Raw genomic sequence first — 18,712 nt, forward strand, 5'->3', positions numbered from 1 at the left:
GAAAGGTCCACATGTGTTAAGGTGACCTAAAAAATATGTAAATAAGCCATTTTCTAAAGATCATTCGAAGAAACGAAAGAACAGAAAAGGATTAAAAATTTAAATAATTTTCTCATTTCTGCAAAACATGTCAAAACTACTTTGAATATCGAAAAACATCACGTTGTCATGCGAAATTATTACCATAATTTTCTAGTCGTTTCTTGTTCCCCTTAAAAAGACTCGTCTACGTCGTTAATATGCATAATTATATTAAAAAGTGTATTTTTTTCATTCATATAAAAGTCAATATGCAAATCAAAGGTGAACTTTTAATTAAGAGGATTTTAAATGATCCAAATTTTCAATTAACAAAAGAACTGGACTTATTTACTCGTTCGATCGACCATCAGGCTGCAAAAAAAAAAAGACAATAAAATAAGTAAACTTGGAAAGTGGGCTAACATCACATATGACAGCAATCATACCGACAATTCGATGTCAGCTGCCCGAGCTCGTGTTCTTCTTGAGATCCATTTAAGATTCGGTATCCAGCTAAAGCGAACAGTTTGAGCATTGTACGCTTGCCATTCTTCTTTAATTTTCGGATCTTTGGGTCCCCATTTGTTTGAAGGACGAAAACTTTTCTTAAACCTCTGAGAAAAAAACAAACACAAAATATGTTTCCCAATAAAAAAATTCTCAGAGAGAAAAAAAAATGTAAGATAAGATTAAAGTGTACCTCCGCAAAAGTGCCGAACTTTTGTTTATACACGACGTATGCTCCCCACCCAGGGATTTGCATGATAGCAAAAACCGCAATCGTCCATCCCGCTGCTATTTTTTTAGTGCATCGATAATGTTATCTTCTCACTCGAAAATATCGAAACGCTTGACAAGTCTTACCCATGGCTGCAGGAGGATAGTACTCCCCGTTATCTGTCTTTAAAGGCTCGAAAACGATCATGGCATAGACGAAAATAACCAAAAGTGCGACAGCAATGAAAATGCTCCAGGTGAACTTCCAATAAATGCCCAAACCGAAGCCAAGCATGAAACGAATGTCTTTGGCAAACTGTTCCAAACCTATCAACGTTGACAACACCATGAAAAAGGTTATCATACTCTGTTACGTATTCAATCAAAATGTGGTTTACCGTAAATCCAGAAAATTGCAGCTACAGTAGAGACAACGACAACTGCAACAATAAATGGTTATTATAGCCAGGCTTCCACAAACATCTAAATACTTATGACTCACAATAAATAACAAATCCACCGCCGAAATAATCGACTAAATCCAGAATATACTGGCCAGCTGGCGTTACATAAACAAGCCCGATAAGGAAACTGACTGCACAAACAGCTGCAGTAACAATCCAACGTGGAACATGAGGCAAAACGTCGCACATCAATGAAATGGGGCATCCAGCCAATCCAGCAGCGCTTCCGACTGCCAACGTGATAAGCATAAGGAAAAAAAGCACAGAGAAAAACTGTGCGTTTTTTTCTTGGTTACAGAAATCACTTGAAAAGTCTATACAACGAAGAGGTTTCCTTACCTGAGGGGCAAAATCAAATTTTGAAATGGCTTCAGGATAGGAAACAAATGCTAACCCTGTTCCGCTTTTGACGACCTCATCGATTGGTTTTCCGGACGTGTAAGACAAATTTCCGAGAATAGCAAAAATTGTAACTCCAGCTAATATACTCGTGCCAGTGTCGGCAAAACTGATGATTGTTGAATCTCTATCGTGTGGAACAAGAAGATAGATAACTTGGCCGTTTGCAAACGCACTTTTGAATTGACTTACCTGTAAATCGGATGACGAAAAGGATTATAACTCGCAAAGAAGACGATAGGTCCAAAGCCAACAGATAACGAGAAGAAGCACTGAGTCACAGCTGCATACCACACCTTTTGCAATAAATCAACATGAACGAATATGAATATTATTTGGCTTTGAGTAGCAAAGATTTGAAAGATAAATTTTAAATGTGCTTTACTTCAGGCGTCAAGACTTTTTCCCATACAGGTGTAATAAAATACAACATGCCATCACCTGCACCTGGTAAGGTGGCACCACGAATCAGTAGCGTGATGAGGACAACATAAGGAAATAGAGCTGTGAAATAAGCAACTTTTCCAGATGATGAACTAGAGTTTAAAAACAAGAATGAAAAATTTTCTGTGGTTATATTTTATTGTTTTTACTTACATTCCTTTGACGAGGGTGGCGAATACTAAAATCCAGCAAAAGTAAAAGGCAAAGACTCAAACGCCAGTCTGGAACTCCAAGACCCGAATCCATATCAGGACTTTTTTTCAAAACATAAATACTGTTGAAAGAGGAAATTGTAATTAGTAAACATACTTTTCTAAAAAGTGGAATTTGATTTACTAAAAATATTCTTCAGCGCTAGAAACATTTGCGCTTGTCAGATTAAACATGGATAAATTTGTCATGGAGGAGCTATAACATTTTTCTGTTGCCCATTCGGGATCACATTCCGTCCAAGGTAGGACTGCTTGAAAGGAAGCAAAGAGGTAGAAGAACGCCAGTGCCATAAGCACGCAATAATAAGTGACGACACACCAGGAGGCAAATGCTTGAGCATATCCAATTCCTGGATAATTAAGAATAGTTTAATTGATTTCTAAATCTTAAAAAATGTTAAAAATTACCTTTAAAAAAGGGCACAACGCTCCAGACTTTGACACAACCAGAACTCGAAAATTGTCCAAGAATCATCTCTAAAAAATAGAGCGGACGGCCGATGAAGGCTAACACAATCAGGTAGGGAATTAAAAAGGCACCGCCACCATTTTCGTACGCAACGTAGGGAAATCGCCAAATATTGCCAAGACCTACGGACATGGAAATGCACGACAAAAGGAACTCAATTGGACTATCCCAATTTTGTTGATCATGGCTCTGCGAAGCCCTCTCCTAAATTTTGTAGAAACATAAATTATTAATGGTTAAAGGTAGGTGACTTTTTAAACATACCGAGTGTGCAAATGAATCAGATGAAGCGAGACTTCCGCCCTTTTTTGCATCATCTTGGCTGGTATTCTTTGAATCGCCATTACTGTTATCGTCAAATGCTGCATTGACATGGCCTTTCTCCTAATGATCATAAATTAATACACAAATACGTTATGATAGTACTCAATTTAGGTATTCGATTAACTGGGAAAGACAATGGTAAGGTCTGCCAAACAGGGAGGCGTAATTTAACTAAAATAGTGGCTAGTTTAGTTAGGTTAATGGTTTGGTTAAACTAAAATTTCTACCGTTGTATCTGGAAATGCGGATGACACGGACATTTTTTTAAAAAGGACATTCACCGTCTGTTGGACACCTTAACAAAAAGCTCAGCAGTTTGCAAAGTCCCATAATATTTATACCTTTCTAATGGTCATCATTTGTTTTGAAAATGGCCCATTATCACAAATAATCAGTTTTTTCCTGATTTTGTTCCCCTTGGTTTGTAGTTAGACAAGTGATGAAATTTAGTCAACTTTGAGCTCATTCTCCCACATACCAAAGGTACTTTAGGCATTCGACTGCGCAGGAATCGGCTGATGCGCAAATAAATTTTTTTAATTATTTTAGTAAACAAGGCAAATACTATGTGGGTTTCCCAACAAGGATACAGACAGTTATCTCTGTTTTTAATCTCAAACAAATAACAAAAATCCCCACTTTGATGGTTCGACATTTATTAGTAACGCATAAGACGTTTATTTTCAGGTCTTAAGAATTCAAAAGTTCGTTTGTTTGAACGGGGAAAAACTGTGAAATCAGAGGAAAGATTTACTAACTTTTTGACGGCTTGGCCGCTATATCACGCTATGACGATCTTTGTTTTTTTTTTTTAGTTAATGAAGAAACCAAAAATCGAACAAAGCTTTAATCGTTAACTACTAATTTTTACCAAATAAATCGTAAGCTTTCTACGTTGTCTAATTACTATATAAACATTTCAGCCTATTTCAGGAATTATTCTGTAATGTTTTCTGTTTTGTTTTTTCGAATCCATGAATCTGGCAACTTTCCTGGGACATTACATAACTTGCAGAACATTCTTCGGTTTAAAAGCGAACTTTGCACCGTCAGCTGTCACGTCAGCGTTCAATAACCGAGGTTTTTTCACGCTACGTTTCCGCTCTTGAAATAGAAGGAGTTTCGAAGTCGTCGTGTGTACGCTACGTTTTCAACCCAAACATGTCCAAAGTTATAGAAAAAGTAGTTATCTTTGGTGGCACGGGACAAACAGGACTTTGCTGCATAGAGCAAGCACTAAAAAAAGGTATAACTGATGGTAGCGTAACGGCTTTTATCTAAATCGGATAAGGCATATTGATCGCGTGTGCATATTGGATGCGACCAAAAGAACTGTATCAATACAATACTTTTCTAGGTCTCAAAGTTACTGCTTTAGTTCGTGATCTAAGTCGACTACCAGATGAAGTTGCCCCTAAAATCAATGTCATCAGCGGGAACAGTACTATCAAAGAAGATGTTGCCAAGGCATTAGAAGGTCAAGATGCAGTTATAGTTACACTGGGAACTCGAAATGACCTTAGTAAGTGATTAATGATTTACAAATCATTTTATCTGACAGCAGAATTTTGTAACTTTCTCTTTTTATCATCTAGATTTTACAACTGTAATGTCAGATAGTCTGAAGCTAATTCTTGACACCATGTGCGAAACAGGAGTTAAGGCTGTTTCAGTTTGCATGTCATGTAAGAATTTTTACTAACCTTTATTTACCTTGTTGTGCTTGGCAGCTGGTAAAACCGTGTTTCACTTCTGTAGCTTTCCTCTTCATGGATCCAGAACGAGTACCTCCACGGTTTGCAGAGATAAATGCTGACCACAAAAGAATGTTGGAAATATTGCAGTCTCCAAAATATGAATCTCTTGATTGGATTGCTGTGTTACCTCCGCACATAGCGGATGAGCCAAGTAGCAACAACCAATTTAAAGTCAATCATGGCTCAAGTCCCGGGCGCCAAATCCCCAAATCAGATTTGGGACAGTTTATGGTTGAATGCCTGAGCCAACCTGAACACTATCATCAGTTGTGTGGTTTGGCTTATCCTACTTTGCAATAGAAGTAATGATCTCAAAATTGCACGTGTCGTATAAGCCATTATGACACCAGGCGGGGAGCTATTAGGCAGTAGACAGAATTTGCAGTGTAAGAATCAGATGCCATTGCTTTATTTCACTTCTGCTAAACAGTAACCAAAGATAATTTGATTTGTGGTACATTTCGTCTGATTTGCGCTCGATTATATAAGAATTATACAATTATTCCTTCATTTTAGTATTCAATTAAATTGAGGCTCGTTTTTCTCTACCATTAAAACAAAATTCGCTTTTAAAATTATTGTAAACGTCGTTGATGTCACGACTTCTGCTCGGACGTGGAAGAGGTCGGGTGTCCTGTTGGCCCCAGACGGAATCGATTCCAAACGTGAGACGTGAAGATAAACGACTTCCACTGCGGTTGATTGAAGAACTCCGTCGTCGCCAATTTGGATATCGCCAAATACGATGCTTTTCCTGAACATGAATCTGCATCGCCCAACTGTTTTTACGTCCTTTAGCTTTTGTGATAGAAAAGTTATCATCGTTGAAGCCAAACAAGTTTGCCGTTCGGTTGCCAAAGCAGGAACACCCAGTACATGAACAAACCGAAACCTGATCCGATTCGAATGCACTGTCTGGTCCTTTAATCTCACTGGCTGCTGACAACTTATTTGCCGTACTGAACCCATTTGTGAAGTTGATTGTATCGCCGTCAAGACTTAACCCGCCACGATATGAGGCTACATCAAGCGCATCGTCTCGTTTGATGTCCTCGGCATTCATTGTCATGAAGCGTAAAACCAGCAAATTCATGCAACCGGCTACAACTGCCAAACCGAACAGAATGAAGACTAGCGAAAAGGCTACATAGCCGGGTCGGTTAACTAGAGCACGGTCGTTTTGTAGGGCAACAAAATCACCGAATCCAATGGTCGTCAAAGTGACGAAGCAGTAGTAAAAGCTGTCGAGATACGTCCATCCTTCGTAACGACTGAAGACGGCCGCTCCTGTCATTAGGATAAGTGAGGACAGAAAACCGGTGACGGCCATAAGGTCAATCTCTGTAGCTTCCGTTTTTTTAAACTTGCAGAGGGCTTTGATATTTCGGATCAGTATGGAAATTAGCTTGTTTAAACGCTCTCCGATACTTTGGAACATGAAAATGCCCAATGGAATCCCGATCATGGCGTAAGCGATACAGAATGCTTTTCCGCTTATTGTAGCTGGTGTCGAATGCCCATATCCTGAATTAGTAAAAATGTACAAACGGGTGAAGGGATGATCTAGTCTGAGAAACAGGTTTTAAATTACCAATCAAGGCGACGACAACTACAGAAAAATAGAAAGCTCCAGAGAATTTCCATTGAGGACCTGCTTTGTGTGGTCTACTTTCGAGGATAACTGTCTCGATAAGTTTGTAATCGGGGTCGCTGATGTTGTACCGATCCAGGAAATAGCTCCTCATTTCTGTGAATCAGGACATGGTACAACATTTCACATTAAACAGTATTTAAAAAACAAACCAAGAGTTCACCTACCATCTGTAAATTGGTGACGTTTCTCCTCTTGGTCTGATTCGAGGGCGTCGAAAACCGCTGCTCCCACTAGCAAATATGTAAATGTGCATACAACCAGCGATAGAGTTCGGACATTTTGGCGCTTCATTGTTTAATCCAACGAAACCAGTCACACGAAATCACTTCAGACAGCAATGAGAAGAATCCCACCAGCTCCAACAACAAAGCCAACTGGTGCATTGCAGCTTCTCAATCGTCAAAGTGCCAACAAGGTTGATCAATACCATAAGCGCACGCTAAAATTTCTAGCGCTTGCGCGAGTTGGGCCATCATTTCAACCTTGAAGGCTAAAAAAATAAACATAACCAAGCTAAACGTTTCTTCAAACGTTTCGTAAAGGAAAACACCATCTTTGTTATTTTATTATTAATGGATGAACCTAGACACACACACACACACACATGGAAAAAATTAATGTTACAACAGCACACCGTGTTAGATTAGAATGCATATGTGATATGCGAAAAGGAGTGGAAAAAAAATAAGGTAGCCAAGCCGTTCAGATGGTAATCAGTTTAAAAAAGAGTTAACACGCAATTCAAAAACATGGGCGGAATGTGTGTTTTTCTTACTAATCCTAAGTTAGGTGTGCGTTAAGTGTGCAAAAGAAACAATGTACCCTATCTACGTCTTATGAGGGGGATTGGAATGCCGTTACGTGATTCATGGTGTCAACATACAACTATTGCAAAACTAATAGAAAGAGAGAAATCGCAATCCAATGTCATCGTTTTGTTCTTTTTTTTTAGATGGATCGGATTAGTTGCAGTTTCTATTAACATGTTAATTAACATTCAAAGATTAAGCCGTTTTGTTTTGATTTTTCAAATTTAAAAACAACAGAAGGCCGTAAGAGGTGACGCAAGAGAGAAAAAGAGTGCAACAGTCACGTGATTTATAGAATTCCGGCAGAAGATGATTAGCGGATGGGTCAGGTGAGTGGGTCACATTAAAGGTTAGTGCTTCAGCTGGGATCGCGAATGGTCAATTATCCTATTTTCCTTGGGCGATCAGAGTTCGATGATGGGCAATAAGATCCTCGACAACAGAGGGGTCGGCCAATGTTGAGATATCTCCCAAATCTTCTGCTTGATCCGCAGCCACTTTGCGTAAAATGCGTCGCATAATCTTGCCCGATCGTGTCTTGGGTAAACCTGTACAGATCTATTGGACAAAAAAAAAAAAAAGTAAGAGATTCACATAGGAAATTGTGAATTATTCATAATGGATTTCATCTTACTTGTATTACATCCGGAAGGGCATAGGCGGCAATTTTCTGCTTGACAATTCCTCTTAGTTCAGATTCTGTTTTGGTATCAGCGACGAAGCCATCCTTAAGTATCACATACGCGTAAATGCCTTCGCCCTTGATATCGTGTGGGTAGCCGACAACGGCAGACTCTGCTACAGACGGATGTTGGCCCTAGGAAAAGAAAAAATACTCAATACGTCTGGAATGTTCTACTAGGAATTTCAAATACGAATACCAGAGCGTTTTCCACTTCTGCAGTGCCGAGTCGATGGCCGCTAACATTGATGACATCATCCATCCGGCCTGTTATTTGGTAGTAACCGTCGCTGTGTCGGATGGCACCGTCACCGGTGAAATAGAATCCACGAAAAGGCCTATAGTATGTATCCAGGAAGCGGCCGTGCGTGCCGTAGATGGTCCGGGCCATGCCTGGCCATGGTTTTTTCAAACACAAGGCCCCCGTAACGTCATTACCTTGCAGTTCCTCGCCCTGAGTAAATTTAGAAAATGTTATTTTGAACAGTCAGTCGAAAAAAGTTATACTTTTTCGCTGAGAATAGCAGGTGAAATTCCATACATTGGTCGCATGGGCATGCCAGGACGAATTTCAGCGCCAGGACCTGAAGGTCTCGGGCTTATACAAATTCCGCCAGTCTCCGTTTGCCACCATGTATCCACTACGACGCATTTCTCCTTGCCTACTACCTTGTTGTACCAGTGCCAAGCTTCTACGTTGATCGGTTCACCCTGAAAAAGAAAGCAGTTAATTATAGTCGCCTTATCTAAGGGAATGTAATTGCAACCATACCACTGAGCCGAGAGTTCGCAGTGAGCTAAGATCATGCTTTTCTACGTGTTCATTGCCATGCTTGATCAGCAGTCGAATAGCCGTCGGTGCGGTGTAAAATTGATTGATTTTTAATCGTTGAACAGTTTCCCAGTATCGACCTATAGCAAATACGAGTTTTCTTCAAAGTCAAACGTAGACAGATCAATACGAATCGACCGACCTGGATCGGGGTAGGTTGGTGTGCTCTCGAATAAAACGGTGGTGACCCCGTTAGCTAAAGGCCCATACACGACATAGGAATGGCCCGTAATCCATCCAATGTCCGCCACGCAGCCAAAGATGTCACCTTCGTTACAGTCGAATACTAATTCATGAGTCAATGAGGCATAAAGGAGGTAGCCAGCTTGTGTATGTGCGACTCCTTTAGGATTCCCTGTGCTGCCAGACGTGTATAGCATGAAAAGCAAATCTTCACTGTCAAGTACGGCAGGTTCACACTCGCCGCTCTCTTTTATCATGGCCTAATAAAGAATTTCTTTAGATTAGCTTGTATACCAATGTAACTGATGACGTAAAACAAACCTCGTCGAGATCGACGTCAAGAGGAGATGAAATGACGGGATTACCCGTCCTCTTGCCCACCAAGATAGCTGTGACGCTCGGGCAATTGGCCACAGCCGCTACGACAGTCTTCTTCAACTCAATCAGTTTGCCACCACGGACTCCTTGGTCAGCAGTAATAACTACTTTGGCTTCAGCTAACGAAAAAAGAAACAATGTCGAATTCGTTTAACTTTACAAAAGACATGTAAAAAAAAATCCGAGAATCAATACCATCAATGATGCGACTCGCCAACGCTTCCGCACTGAATCCGGCGAAAACGACCGAGTGGATGGCACCAATGCGAGCACAGGCTAACATGGAGGCAACGGCGAGTGGACAGGCTGGCATGTAGATTGCTACGCGGTCACCCTTGACCACGCCACGGGATTTAAGGACATTGGCCACTTGGTTCATCATCGTGTACAACTCACTACACCACGTCATTAATGAAAATAAATATGATTAAAATGATACTTTAAACGTTGATGTTGAAAAGACTAATTAGAAATCGAACCCGTAGGTGACGCGTTCCTCCTGGCCCGGCTCGTCCTTTTCCCAAATAAGCGCCACACGGCTGGCATCCTTTTCCTTGTGTCGATCGACACAATTGACTGTTGAGATATAAAAAAAAATATATATATACGTATTTTTTAAAATGTAAAACACTTATTTTGTACTCTTATGATTCAGGAAACTGATTGAGGTTGCTGATTAAATTTAATAAATTATAGTGTTTTGCACAATAATACTTAATCTTTCATTCGTATCTTGCGTTCGTAACACACATTGTTCTAATTACCCTTTAACAGATAGATTGCATGGCAACAAGTACGTGTTATATTGCTATTGGTTTTTTTTTTTCGAAACATCAGTATTTTATTCCCAAGTACAGAAATAACATTTTCCCATGGCAAGTATGAACTATGACTTAATTGCAGTTTCACCTTTCAAAAAAATTAGGCGGATAAGCCACCCAATATATTTTGTTTACCTGAAACATTCAATTGGCCGCCAATGAACCATCGAAATAAGCCCGTCTCCATATCGCAATCCGAGACACGTTCGAAATTACGGCTCCAACGCAGGCGCAAGCGGGCAAGCGTGCCCCAAAACACGTCCGTCTGTAAAGGTCATATTTTTTAGATTTTTTAAATAGCAACTAGTAAATGTAAGCAACGTCGATGAGTTACGTTTCCTGAAAAGTATGCCCCGTATGATAACATTGAGTCAGTGAATGCTATGAGCAAAATGCCACGACAAGGTTTTCTAAACGCGCTAATTTCTCTTCCATTTTTGTGGTAAAAACTGCCACATATGCAAACTTTATAACCACATCATCAAATTCTTAGTTCTATTCTTTAGCTAAACTACTTTGCTGAAATCCTTCAGGTTTTCACATAACGATTATACAGGCAAGGCTGTTCGAAAGCGTCCCCGACTATACCAGAGAAAACAGGTCACGGTAGAAAAGGAAAGCAAACAAACCTCGTTGATGCTGAAATTGTACAGTTCCTCATAATTGGTGCACCCAGGAAATACATCTCTGAGCTCAGGTAAGCTAAACACGCTGGCCGTGGGAGAATCCATTGCAATACTTAACCGAGAACCACGTCGTTCACTAAACGAGAATTTACACGGTCGTGGTTTCCGTACACTTATGAATGTGATAAGGTAAAGCAACAGAAATGTTCACTATGCATGTAGCAGTAGAAAGTGTTCAAGTATCCGAGTCGTCGACCAGTCCACTTCACGTCACAGCCACACACTGACCAACTTTGCTTACTGGGGGAACTGTCAGATGCCGTAGGCTCCCTCCATTTAGCCAAACCTCCAGCATCGTTTTGAAGAATGGCGCAGCTGTAAACAACATGGCATTGATTTCTCATGGAGAGACATTGATTTTACCTGCTTAGTGGCTAATTGTTGATTTTTCAGGGTTGTTTATTCAAAAAATATTTAATTATCTGAAAATATAATTTATTGGCTCTCAATTTGTGTGGCAATGCGTAAATCTAGGTTTACACTAAAAAAGCAAGTTTTGCGTTCCTTACATAGGTGGCGCCGTTGTAAAAAGCGGTAAAACGAACCGAACCTCAGTTTGCGCGCCAACGTCTACCACATAGTTTAAAGCACGTGTTTATTTATTGTTCGTTTTCCCTCATGGAGTGGTTGTGGTGAGGCACGTTGAACTAATACCGGGGTGATATTTCGCGCCAGGTAAACGATAAAATATTTATTATTCTTTATGTTTTTTCACCTTTGGCGTCTGCTTGTTTGTATTATTTTTTGTTTTTAAAATTCTTTTCCTAAAATCTATTTCATTTCAAAAGGAAATAACTGGAATGTGGGCAACTGAAATTTACTGTTTCTCTGTAAGCCTAACTGTAGAAAAAAAAAGGTAAGATATCCTAGAACCTTCTACCTTTATTTAGAAGCCCTTAGCTATTATCTATTATCTAACAAAATTATAATAATTTCAGACAATTCCTACAGTTCTTCGATAAACTCATTATTTCCCTAAAGTTTGTTGCTTTCTCAATCAGTAAGCATTGATAGGGCTACACCTTTTGTGTGCATTTTGGTGTTGTGTGATAATTATTGGTTACACACAACACACTATCTCCCTGTTAAAGCTACTTGTCGGATAACTATAATTCCCTTGCCATGTAGGCATCCCCAATATTTCTTGTGTGTCTTGGCTATTTATGAGCCTTAATGATTTCACAGTGAAAATGTTGGTTGCCTTTAAAATTATTTACATTTCTTGGATTAGTAAGAACCCGTAGATTTGCAGAACTGTAGGATTTTGTCATGTTCATGATTAAATGTAATGATTTAGAACTTATTTTTTTTTTAGCATTTTAAAATAATGTTTTAGCTCTTCTCCTATCTAGTTTTTTAACTTCCTTTTAACATTAAATAATTCCCTTTTCTTTATTTAAAAGCGAATTAGGTTTTGATCGAAAATTTTTTTGTTTTCTTGTTTTTTTTCTTTCAAAATTTTGATTCCTTGAAACTAAGGACAATGACCATGGATTGATGTATATTTCATTTTGTTGACAGTATAAGAGGAGAACAGTATATGATTCCAAAATAGCCAACAAATTATTTACAAACAGAAGGATGAAATAGAGAAGTGGGCACACCTTGTTAAGTCAATTTTGTAAGGAAATACAGTAAAGAGCAACTTAAAAGTATAACTACACAAGAAGGTAACAATAAGGAACAAATGGAACGAAAGTGATTTAAATAGTATCGAACTTCTGAAGGGCACTGGCTGTTGCCCCGCTCTAAATAATAATTAATAACAAATAATTTTTTTTTTTGCTTGTTAGCCGATGCAGCGTAGCAGTGTGACTGGTCAGCCGTTATTCCCAGTCGAGTGTCGACGAAAATTCAATTGCTTTCTCCCACGGAAACTCCAATGAATTAGCACCTAGGAAAAAACAACCGGTATACATGTAGCTCTTTATTATGATCCATAGATAGCCGTATAATCTTAATGGTTTTGTTTTTTTCTCTTTTTCTTGTCTTGGCTAATGTAGAAATATTTGTCTTACCGGTTGATCTTTGAATACGTCCATTGCGGTTATTGGTTGCGTTCCCGCTATTACACATCATGCCATAAACGCGGATTCCGGGCACACGAGCGTAGGCCGGCTGGTCATGGCTCATGGGCCCATCTGCAAGATTGGTGTGAACGGTAAATATTACATTACCACATCGATAGAAAACCACACTTTTGCTGGTATAGGATAATACGGAAAACGTCTGGTTTTGGGCACCGTGTTTACATCGAAACCCACAATTATTAGAAATAGCAAGGGACCCCAAAATAACAATGCATGTAAGAATATGTTTCTCGAACATACCTAGTTCACCTTGTTCGCAACGACAGATGACAAGGTACTGAGACTTTCCCGTGCGAACATTCTGAAGTGCGAGTAAAGCCCAATCTTGTGGTGAGCGACATTCACGAATTAACTTTGTCTCTTCACAAGTTTTGACCAAGGTTGGGGACTTGAAACCGCGCGCGGTCTTGCTAGTTCCCTTCTACATAGACCAATAGTAAATGATCAATATCATTAATCCTCTTTTATTGCATTCATACCTTAGCGTTTTTCTTCATTCCAACCTCGATAGTGTGAAAATCATTTCGGGCGATACTAGCAGAACAGGGACCCTGGAAACGGTCGGCACAGGCGCACAGTGGTTGCGTAAAATTAAACCTGGTGTAGACAGCGTTGCATACCTAAAAATGATTTGCACTTAAAATTTAGCCGAAGGTGCATTATCACACAGTAAAAATAGTTTCAATGAAAAAAAAAGCGAAGCGGATATTGTTATTCCTTTAGTTCATATCCGGCCGCCATTGTTTTTGTTCACATTAAAGGGCAAGCATGTACTACGTTTCGCTCATGAAACACGTTTGTCGGTTTTTCGATTGTCGCATACACCTGTCGTGAGGTGTAATCCAAAAATTCGTGCTTCCTTTTACCTCTGCGATGTGGATGATTAATTTCATTGCCAACCTTGGGATAGGATGCCTTGACATGAGGTGGGTTTCGATAAAAGCAAGACATCCGATTGATATAGACTTGATGAACCCCAAATACCCAAGTCTTTTGCCAATTGAAAATAAGTGACAGGATGTTCGTCGGTACCCCTAAAAACTATGCGTTTCTAAAACACCGGGTTAGCCAACCGTTACGGTACATCCATCGTCGTGGCCCTCGTAGATCAGTATTCTTTCCCGCATATTGTCCACATTCACTCGGGAAATGCTAGTGGGTTCGTCGTGAGATTCCATGTGGAAAAAGACCCTGTCTTGCCTTGGGAAATTCTTTTCTTTCTGCTGATAGTAAATTTACATTTCATTTTCTTGTTTTGGTTACTTTTAGGTGTAACATCTGGTGTTCGTTGAAAATCGAAATAAAATGCCTTGGCCGACTAGTGTGATCGGCTACCCTACGAACAGCTCACCGGTTGAATAGAGTAAGGTAAGGCTGTGATTTTTTTAGCTTTATAAGACCCCCTGGCGTGATGTGTTATACAGTACGTCAAAACATCTTGCATGATCGCAAGATTGTATTCAATTTTCTTATTTCTATACGGCATTCATAATTAAAGAGGGAACGAGGAATGAAAAATGTCTTACCTGTTGGGTAGCGCATTCAGGCAGCAAATAGAGATGCTGATTGTGCGGATAGTAATGGTACTTGGTGGGTTTTGCAACTGGTTTCTTTCGTTCACGTGTACCCTCTTCAAGCGCCAGATTTCCTTCCTTGCTTGTCATCACTTCCATGTCAGCCAAATCGTCCTGCAAAAGCACAAAATCATTAGCATGTGTTTGATGACAAGCAAAAAACTCTTGAAATTTTAAATATGTTAAACACCTTGAAGTGTTCACTTCAAGTAGAATTCTAATGCAAAAAACAAACAGGATTTAAGGCACACCAAATTCCAAGTCGTTCTCAGATACCTGAATTTTTCTCATTTTACAGCGAACTTGAACGTCGTATAGCGATAATCCCAATTATTCAATTTCTTAAATTTGTTTGGGACCCCGTTACGATCGAAACGCAGGGCGGTCGTTGACACCTTCGTAAGTGGGAAAACCGCCACCTTTTCTCGTGCAACATTAGCAGAGAGATTCAGTGAAGTGCAGCGAGTAATGCAGCGCTTATGGTCATAAAACAACACATGCGAGATTGCGCTTTCCAAGAGATTTGACCGAAATTATCATTTTCTATTAAAGTGGGCGCAAACTTTTTATCCACTTGTGTTTGGAATTTTTGCTGGACACCCATTTCGCATTTTCCCCTTTTTTCATATAATAAGCGCTAAAGAGGTGTCGACTTCCAAAGACTTTCGTGATTTCATTCTAGCCTGGGAGGGGGATCACCTTTTTAGCATGACGATGTCAATGACTGCGGGGACAAACTTTTGGTGTTTAATCAGATGCAACGGCGCTAAAGCATATCGTGAGATGTCAGTAAAACAAGTCACTTGATTTCAGTTGGAAAATCGTTGTCGATTAAGGGTATTGAACTTTAGCGCAGGCGTTCCTGGACCACCGCGCGAATAGCTTTTATATCCATTTGTTGTGGATGACCGCTTCACTCCTCTTGTACATCGTTTTATTCTTATTAAGGAAACTTTTCATCTTTGCTTCCTGTTAAAATCTTGCCATAACTGGCCAGATTTTTTTTTTTCGTAAGCAAAAACTCCGGGACGCCAACGAATTCTAAAGAGATCTAACGGGACTAAAGTGGTGTCGCACGCGATCTGGCTTTCATCCGTCGTATGAGTAGCTTCCGTAGAAACCTGTGTACCGTTGGCCCTCAGCTTATGTACAGCATGATGCTTCACGAAGTCTTTCTTTGAGAAAAAAATTGTTTCTCCGTCGCCGTTGTTTTCTAAAGTCGAAATAGTGTAGCACAAGACAGTCTGTGGCTCTTGATTACAAGAAATCTGTTTCTAATGAAAACGGGACACGAAGAGACGTACAATGCGACAATCCATATTTACGCGTGGCCGTCATTGGTTTACCGAGTAAAAATTGAATCAGGGAAAGGAGGGGGGTATTTGAATTCTATCGTCCCTGAATAGGAAGCGACAAGACAAAGCAATTTTCCGACAGAGTAAACAAAGCAAGTCAAACGGACATGGGTTGGAGCTTTCCGCTCTAGGAAGCTGTAGCGGGATAGTGGTGAAATGACATGACAAAAAAAGTTCTGCCGTTGCTTCATCCTGTCAAGATTCCCCTTTGTTTGATAACATTAAAAAAAAACGTAATAGTTTTCGTTCGGCCGTCCGGTAACGTAGCTTTTGTTCTGAATGTTCTACCCCAAAATGGTTGTCATTCGTGTTCGATATGCTATGATGGATTTTCGCTGGATGGCCATGTCGGTCAGTGCTCATTAGTCTAACGGCCGAACCCTCTTTAAATTTTCCTCATCCTTGCTCTCATTCTTGAGTTTTTCTTTAATCATCTCATCAACCCCAAAAAACTGTAGGTCGTTGGATTGAGAACAATTTCATCTGGTTAGATATTTCTGCTAGGCCAACAATACTGTAAAAGAATTTGTGACCATCCATTGTTACGGGAATTCACCACAATGGTGGACTTTCTTTCATACTCTGAGGCGTTCATTGCGTCAATATTGATGGAATTTGCCTGTTTTGCCATGGGAAGTACCCACTGTCGTAGCTATCGGCTGGATGAATAGGTCACAAACGATAATAAATCTTTTGCCTGTCTTAGTTTTCTATCCAATTTTCACCATGTGTGAGAATTTCTTCGAGCTATTTGAAACTTTCATATCCCCAACAAGAGAAAGAACGCTGTAACCTGTTGACCATATTTGTCATGTGGTCAACAAGCATGGGCATTTGACCGCTAAAACTACCGATTCACGTCGCAAAAAGTATTAAAAAATCCTGTAACTTACCGTGTCATCTTCCTCTTCGTAACTTTCTGTAAGCTGGCGAACGACGTCCGATGTCCCATTAGCATCTTCTGGCAACACGCTCAATTGTTGTTCTCCAATCTTTTGACTAAACTTCTCGGCTGGTTTGGGTCCCAATACGGGCTTGAGAGTGTTGACCGCTACCTGTTGCGGACTGATGGCAGTTTCCTCGTTTACTTCTTGATCGTAAATTCCATTTTTGACTGGAAGGCTATCTTGGGATGGAGTAGGTGCAGCAATAGCCAAATCAGATTTTTGACGCTGTAATCCTTGGCGGATTCCTTTGTCTAATGCTTTGAGACGCTCGACAATAGAGATACGTTGTCCCTCGGAGCAGTTCAGTAGCGCCGACAGGACGATGATAGTTAACATCAAACGATAGCTATTCCACAGCGTTTTTTTCTGTCGTGTTCACAAAGAAAAACCAAATATGGAGTCAGTTAATTGCGTAAAATATTCTACATTCAGTTTGCATTCCGACAGGTAGAAGCAGCATTTACCCATCTTTGTAATGATACCACTTTCTTTTGCATTTTTTAACGTACCTTTAAACCTACATTTTTCATGGATTTTTATTCTTAGCGAAAGTGTAATGTCTACCGTATCGTATTAGGATTAAGAATTCCACTTCTCGCCTCATTATATGTTAATTACGTTAAGAACGCTAACAGAGCCGTAAGGTAATGCAAAGCAGTTTTCCCAAATTGCAATCGTTCAAAATTGCAATTTACAATTTTTTTTTTAAATTTAAAGAAAAATGTTTGCATGTCTTACGCTGTCAAGTAAATATGAAAAAATAGTTACGTGATTGACGGTCATGTTCCGGTCAGACAGGTGTACTGGTGCCTAGTGGTTGCTGGTTAACGCGGGGTGGCACTTAGAAAATACCGAGAGCTTTTAGCGGAGCAGAAAATGTTTACGGGTAGATGTTCGACACTCAACTGCTAGTCCACCTGTGTTGCCTAGAAGATTTTGCTACCTTTCCCTACGATGATAAAGAATGCCGCTAGTTAGCCTTGAGGAGGTTTATACTCTGACGTCACGCCTCGCTAGAGAGGAGGAAAAGAAATAGGAGGGGCAACAAAACTATTCAATCGTGTTAAAAAGAAGCAAGATGCACTTACTTTTCTAATTCTGATTGCTTTGTCGATGTTGCTTAGCTTCATCTTCAGGAAATTTTGCTATCGTTGAGAAAAAAAAAGTCGAATCAAACACTTTGGAAAGTTTCCGTGTGAAACGTTTTTCAAGCATCCACTTATCTGTTTCAACCTCGATTTCGCAGCTTCAATGAAGCGCTATTCACGAAATGAGTCCATAGCTGAGCTCCCTGTGATTCAATTCTCCCCTACACGCTAGAGACTTTTTGAGCTACGATCTAATAACTTACAATTGAAATTTTCTCTCCCATTTTGTTTGATAAGTAGGTGACTTTTTTCCTAAAAATGAATGCTTGCTTTTTTTTAGACAATTTAATGGTTTTATTGTAAACTGCAACCAAAGTCATCAACTGTTGTTGTGATCTACTTACTCGTTGTGAAACTTGTGGCGGTTTAGGGTAAGGCAGTAGCTCTGGAGAAAGCCAAGAATATTAAGCTATCATTGGTGGCGTAGTTATGAATGCAGTTGAACGAGATAGACCTGAAATGACGTGCACCATGGTACTAGTTTTCCTTCTAGTTTGCCGTGTGAATTAAGAAATTAAGAACGGAATAGCGTTCTGCATGATGATAGGCTAACAGTGTCTCATCGGACGATGTAATATTTTAGATTTTCCGTAGCGTTTTCTACATGAACTTACAGCTTCCTTGTACGTGGCAGTAAAAAAAGGGCCCTTATGTACACGAAATTCGAGGCCTACCCCCCTAATTCCCGCCTGAAGGAGGATATGGGAATAATTAGAGAAACACAAGAATAAGTAAGATTACCTTTG

The 18,712-nt window shown here is 39.8% G+C and overlaps 4 protein-coding genes, 1 long non-coding RNA gene and 1 pseudogene across 5 annotated transcripts; 2 read left to right on the forward strand and 4 right to left on the reverse strand.

Annotated features, from left to right (window-relative positions):
• Positions 1-220: 220 nt before the first annotated feature.
• LOC130696099 (sodium-dependent nutrient amino acid transporter 1-like) lies at positions 221-3,361 on the reverse strand (annotated as a pseudogene).
• Positions 3,362-4,144: 783 nt separating this feature from the next.
• LOC130696108 (flavin reductase (NADPH)-like) lies at positions 4,145-5,317 on the forward strand. Its single transcript, XM_057519187.1, has 4 exons — positions 4,145-4,296; positions 4,408-4,572; positions 4,646-4,735; positions 4,809-5,317. Exons 1-4 carry the CDS (start codon positions 4,212-4,214, stop codon positions 5,105-5,107), a joined length of 639 nt encoding a protein of 212 aa, XP_057375170.1. The 5' UTR covers positions 4,145-4,211; the 3' UTR covers positions 5,108-5,317.
• Positions 5,195-6,865, reverse strand: LOC130695884 (two pore potassium channel protein sup-9-like). Its single transcript, XM_059497312.1, has 3 exons — positions 6,626-6,865; positions 6,399-6,554; positions 5,195-6,331 (listed from the first exon to the last, which is right to left on the reverse strand). The coding sequence occupies exons 1-3, from the start codon at positions 6,750-6,752 to the stop codon at positions 5,331-5,333; spliced, it is 1,284 nt and encodes a 427-aa protein (XP_059353295.1). The 5' UTR covers positions 6,753-6,865; the 3' UTR covers positions 5,195-5,330.
• Positions 6,866-7,010: 145 nt separating this feature from the next.
• LOC130696098 (acetyl-coenzyme A synthetase 2-like, mitochondrial) lies at positions 7,011-11,099 on the reverse strand. The gene is made up of 11 exons (XM_057519176.2): positions 10,796-11,099; positions 10,302-10,431; positions 9,825-9,921; positions 9,541-9,740; positions 9,289-9,464; positions 8,927-9,227; positions 8,725-8,864; positions 8,460-8,663; positions 8,152-8,406; positions 7,905-8,087; positions 7,011-7,828 (listed from the first exon to the last, which is right to left on the reverse strand). Exons 1-11 carry the CDS (start codon positions 10,895-10,897, stop codon positions 7,658-7,660), a joined length of 1,959 nt encoding a protein of 652 aa, XP_057375159.1. The 5' UTR covers positions 10,898-11,099; the 3' UTR covers positions 7,011-7,657.
• A 1,341-nt stretch (positions 11,100-12,440) lies between these two features.
• Positions 12,441-17,787, reverse strand: LOC130696103 (uncharacterized). The gene is made up of 7 exons (XM_057519183.2): positions 17,587-17,787; positions 16,765-17,184; positions 14,469-14,630; positions 13,422-13,562; positions 13,183-13,363; positions 12,871-12,993; positions 12,441-12,746 (listed from the first exon to the last, which is right to left on the reverse strand). The coding sequence occupies exons 1-7, from the start codon at positions 17,599-17,601 to the stop codon at positions 12,679-12,681; spliced, it is 1,110 nt and encodes a 369-aa protein (XP_057375166.1). The 5' UTR covers positions 17,602-17,787; the 3' UTR covers positions 12,441-12,678.
• LOC130696116 (uncharacterized) lies at positions 12,895-18,698 on the forward strand. The gene is made up of 3 exons (XR_009002558.2): positions 12,895-13,013; positions 14,212-14,310; positions 18,550-18,698. It is a non-coding gene; the product is annotated as an uncharacterized LOC130696116 (long non-coding RNA).
• The last annotated feature ends 14 nt before the right edge of the window (positions 18,699-18,712 follow it).

This window comes from Daphnia carinata, chromosome 10, assembly GCF_022539665.2.
Source record: "Daphnia carinata strain CSIRO-1 chromosome 10, CSIRO_AGI_Dcar_HiC_V3, whole genome shotgun sequence".
Lineage (NCBI taxonomy): Eukaryota > Metazoa > Arthropoda > Branchiopoda > Diplostraca > Daphniidae > Daphnia > Daphnia carinata.

What these genes read in the sequence shown, in the direction of transcription:
- LOC130696098 (XM_057519176.2), bottom strand. Translation starts at nt 10,897, where the DNA reads ATGGATTCTCCCACGGCCAGCGTGTTTAGCTTACCTGAGCTCAGAGAT. An exon ending in CGGCCAATTGAATGTTTCAG is followed by an intron (nt 9,922 to 10,301) that starts GTAAACAAAATA and finishes ATATCTCAACAG; the next exon opens with TCAATTGTGTCGATCGACAC. An exon ending in CTGCTATTCTCAGCGAAAAA is followed by an intron (nt 8,407 to 8,459) that starts GTATAACTTTTT and finishes AAATTTACTCAG; the next exon opens with GGCGAGGAACTGCAAGGTAA.
- LOC130696108 (XM_057519187.1), top strand. Translation starts at nt 4,212, where the DNA reads ATGTCCAAAGTTATAGAAAAAGTAGTTATCTTTGGTGGCACGGGACAA. An exon ending in GGGAACTCGAAATGACCTTA is followed by an intron (nt 4,573 to 4,645) that starts GTAAGTGATTAA and finishes TTTATCATCTAG; the next exon opens with ATTTTACAACTGTAATGTCA. An exon ending in TGTTTCAGTTTGCATGTCAT is followed by an intron (nt 4,736 to 4,808) that starts GTAAGAATTTTT and finishes TCACTTCTGTAG; the next exon opens with CTTTCCTCTTCATGGATCCA.
- LOC130695884 (XM_059497312.1), bottom strand. Translation starts at nt 6,752, where the DNA reads ATGAAGCGCCAAAATGTCCGAACTCTATCGCTGGTTGTATGCACATTT. An exon ending in ACGTCACCAATTTACAGATG is followed by an intron (nt 6,555 to 6,625) that starts GTAGGTGAACTC and finishes CCTGATTCACAG; the next exon opens with AAATGAGGAGCTATTTCCTG. An exon ending in AGTTGTCGTCGCCTTGATTG is followed by an intron (nt 6,332 to 6,398) that starts GTAATTTAAAAC and finishes TTACTAATTCAG; the next exon opens with GATATGGGCATTCGACACCA.
- LOC130696103 (XM_057519183.2), bottom strand. An exon ending in ACGAAGAGGAAGATGACACG is followed by an intron (nt 14,631 to 16,764) that starts GTAAGTTACAGG and finishes GTGCTTTTGCAG; the next exon opens with GACGATTTGGCTGACATGGA. An exon ending in GAATGAAGAAAAACGCTAAG is followed by an intron (nt 13,364 to 13,421) that starts GTATGAATGCAA and finishes TGGTCTATGTAG; the next exon opens with AAGGGAACTAGCAAGACCGC.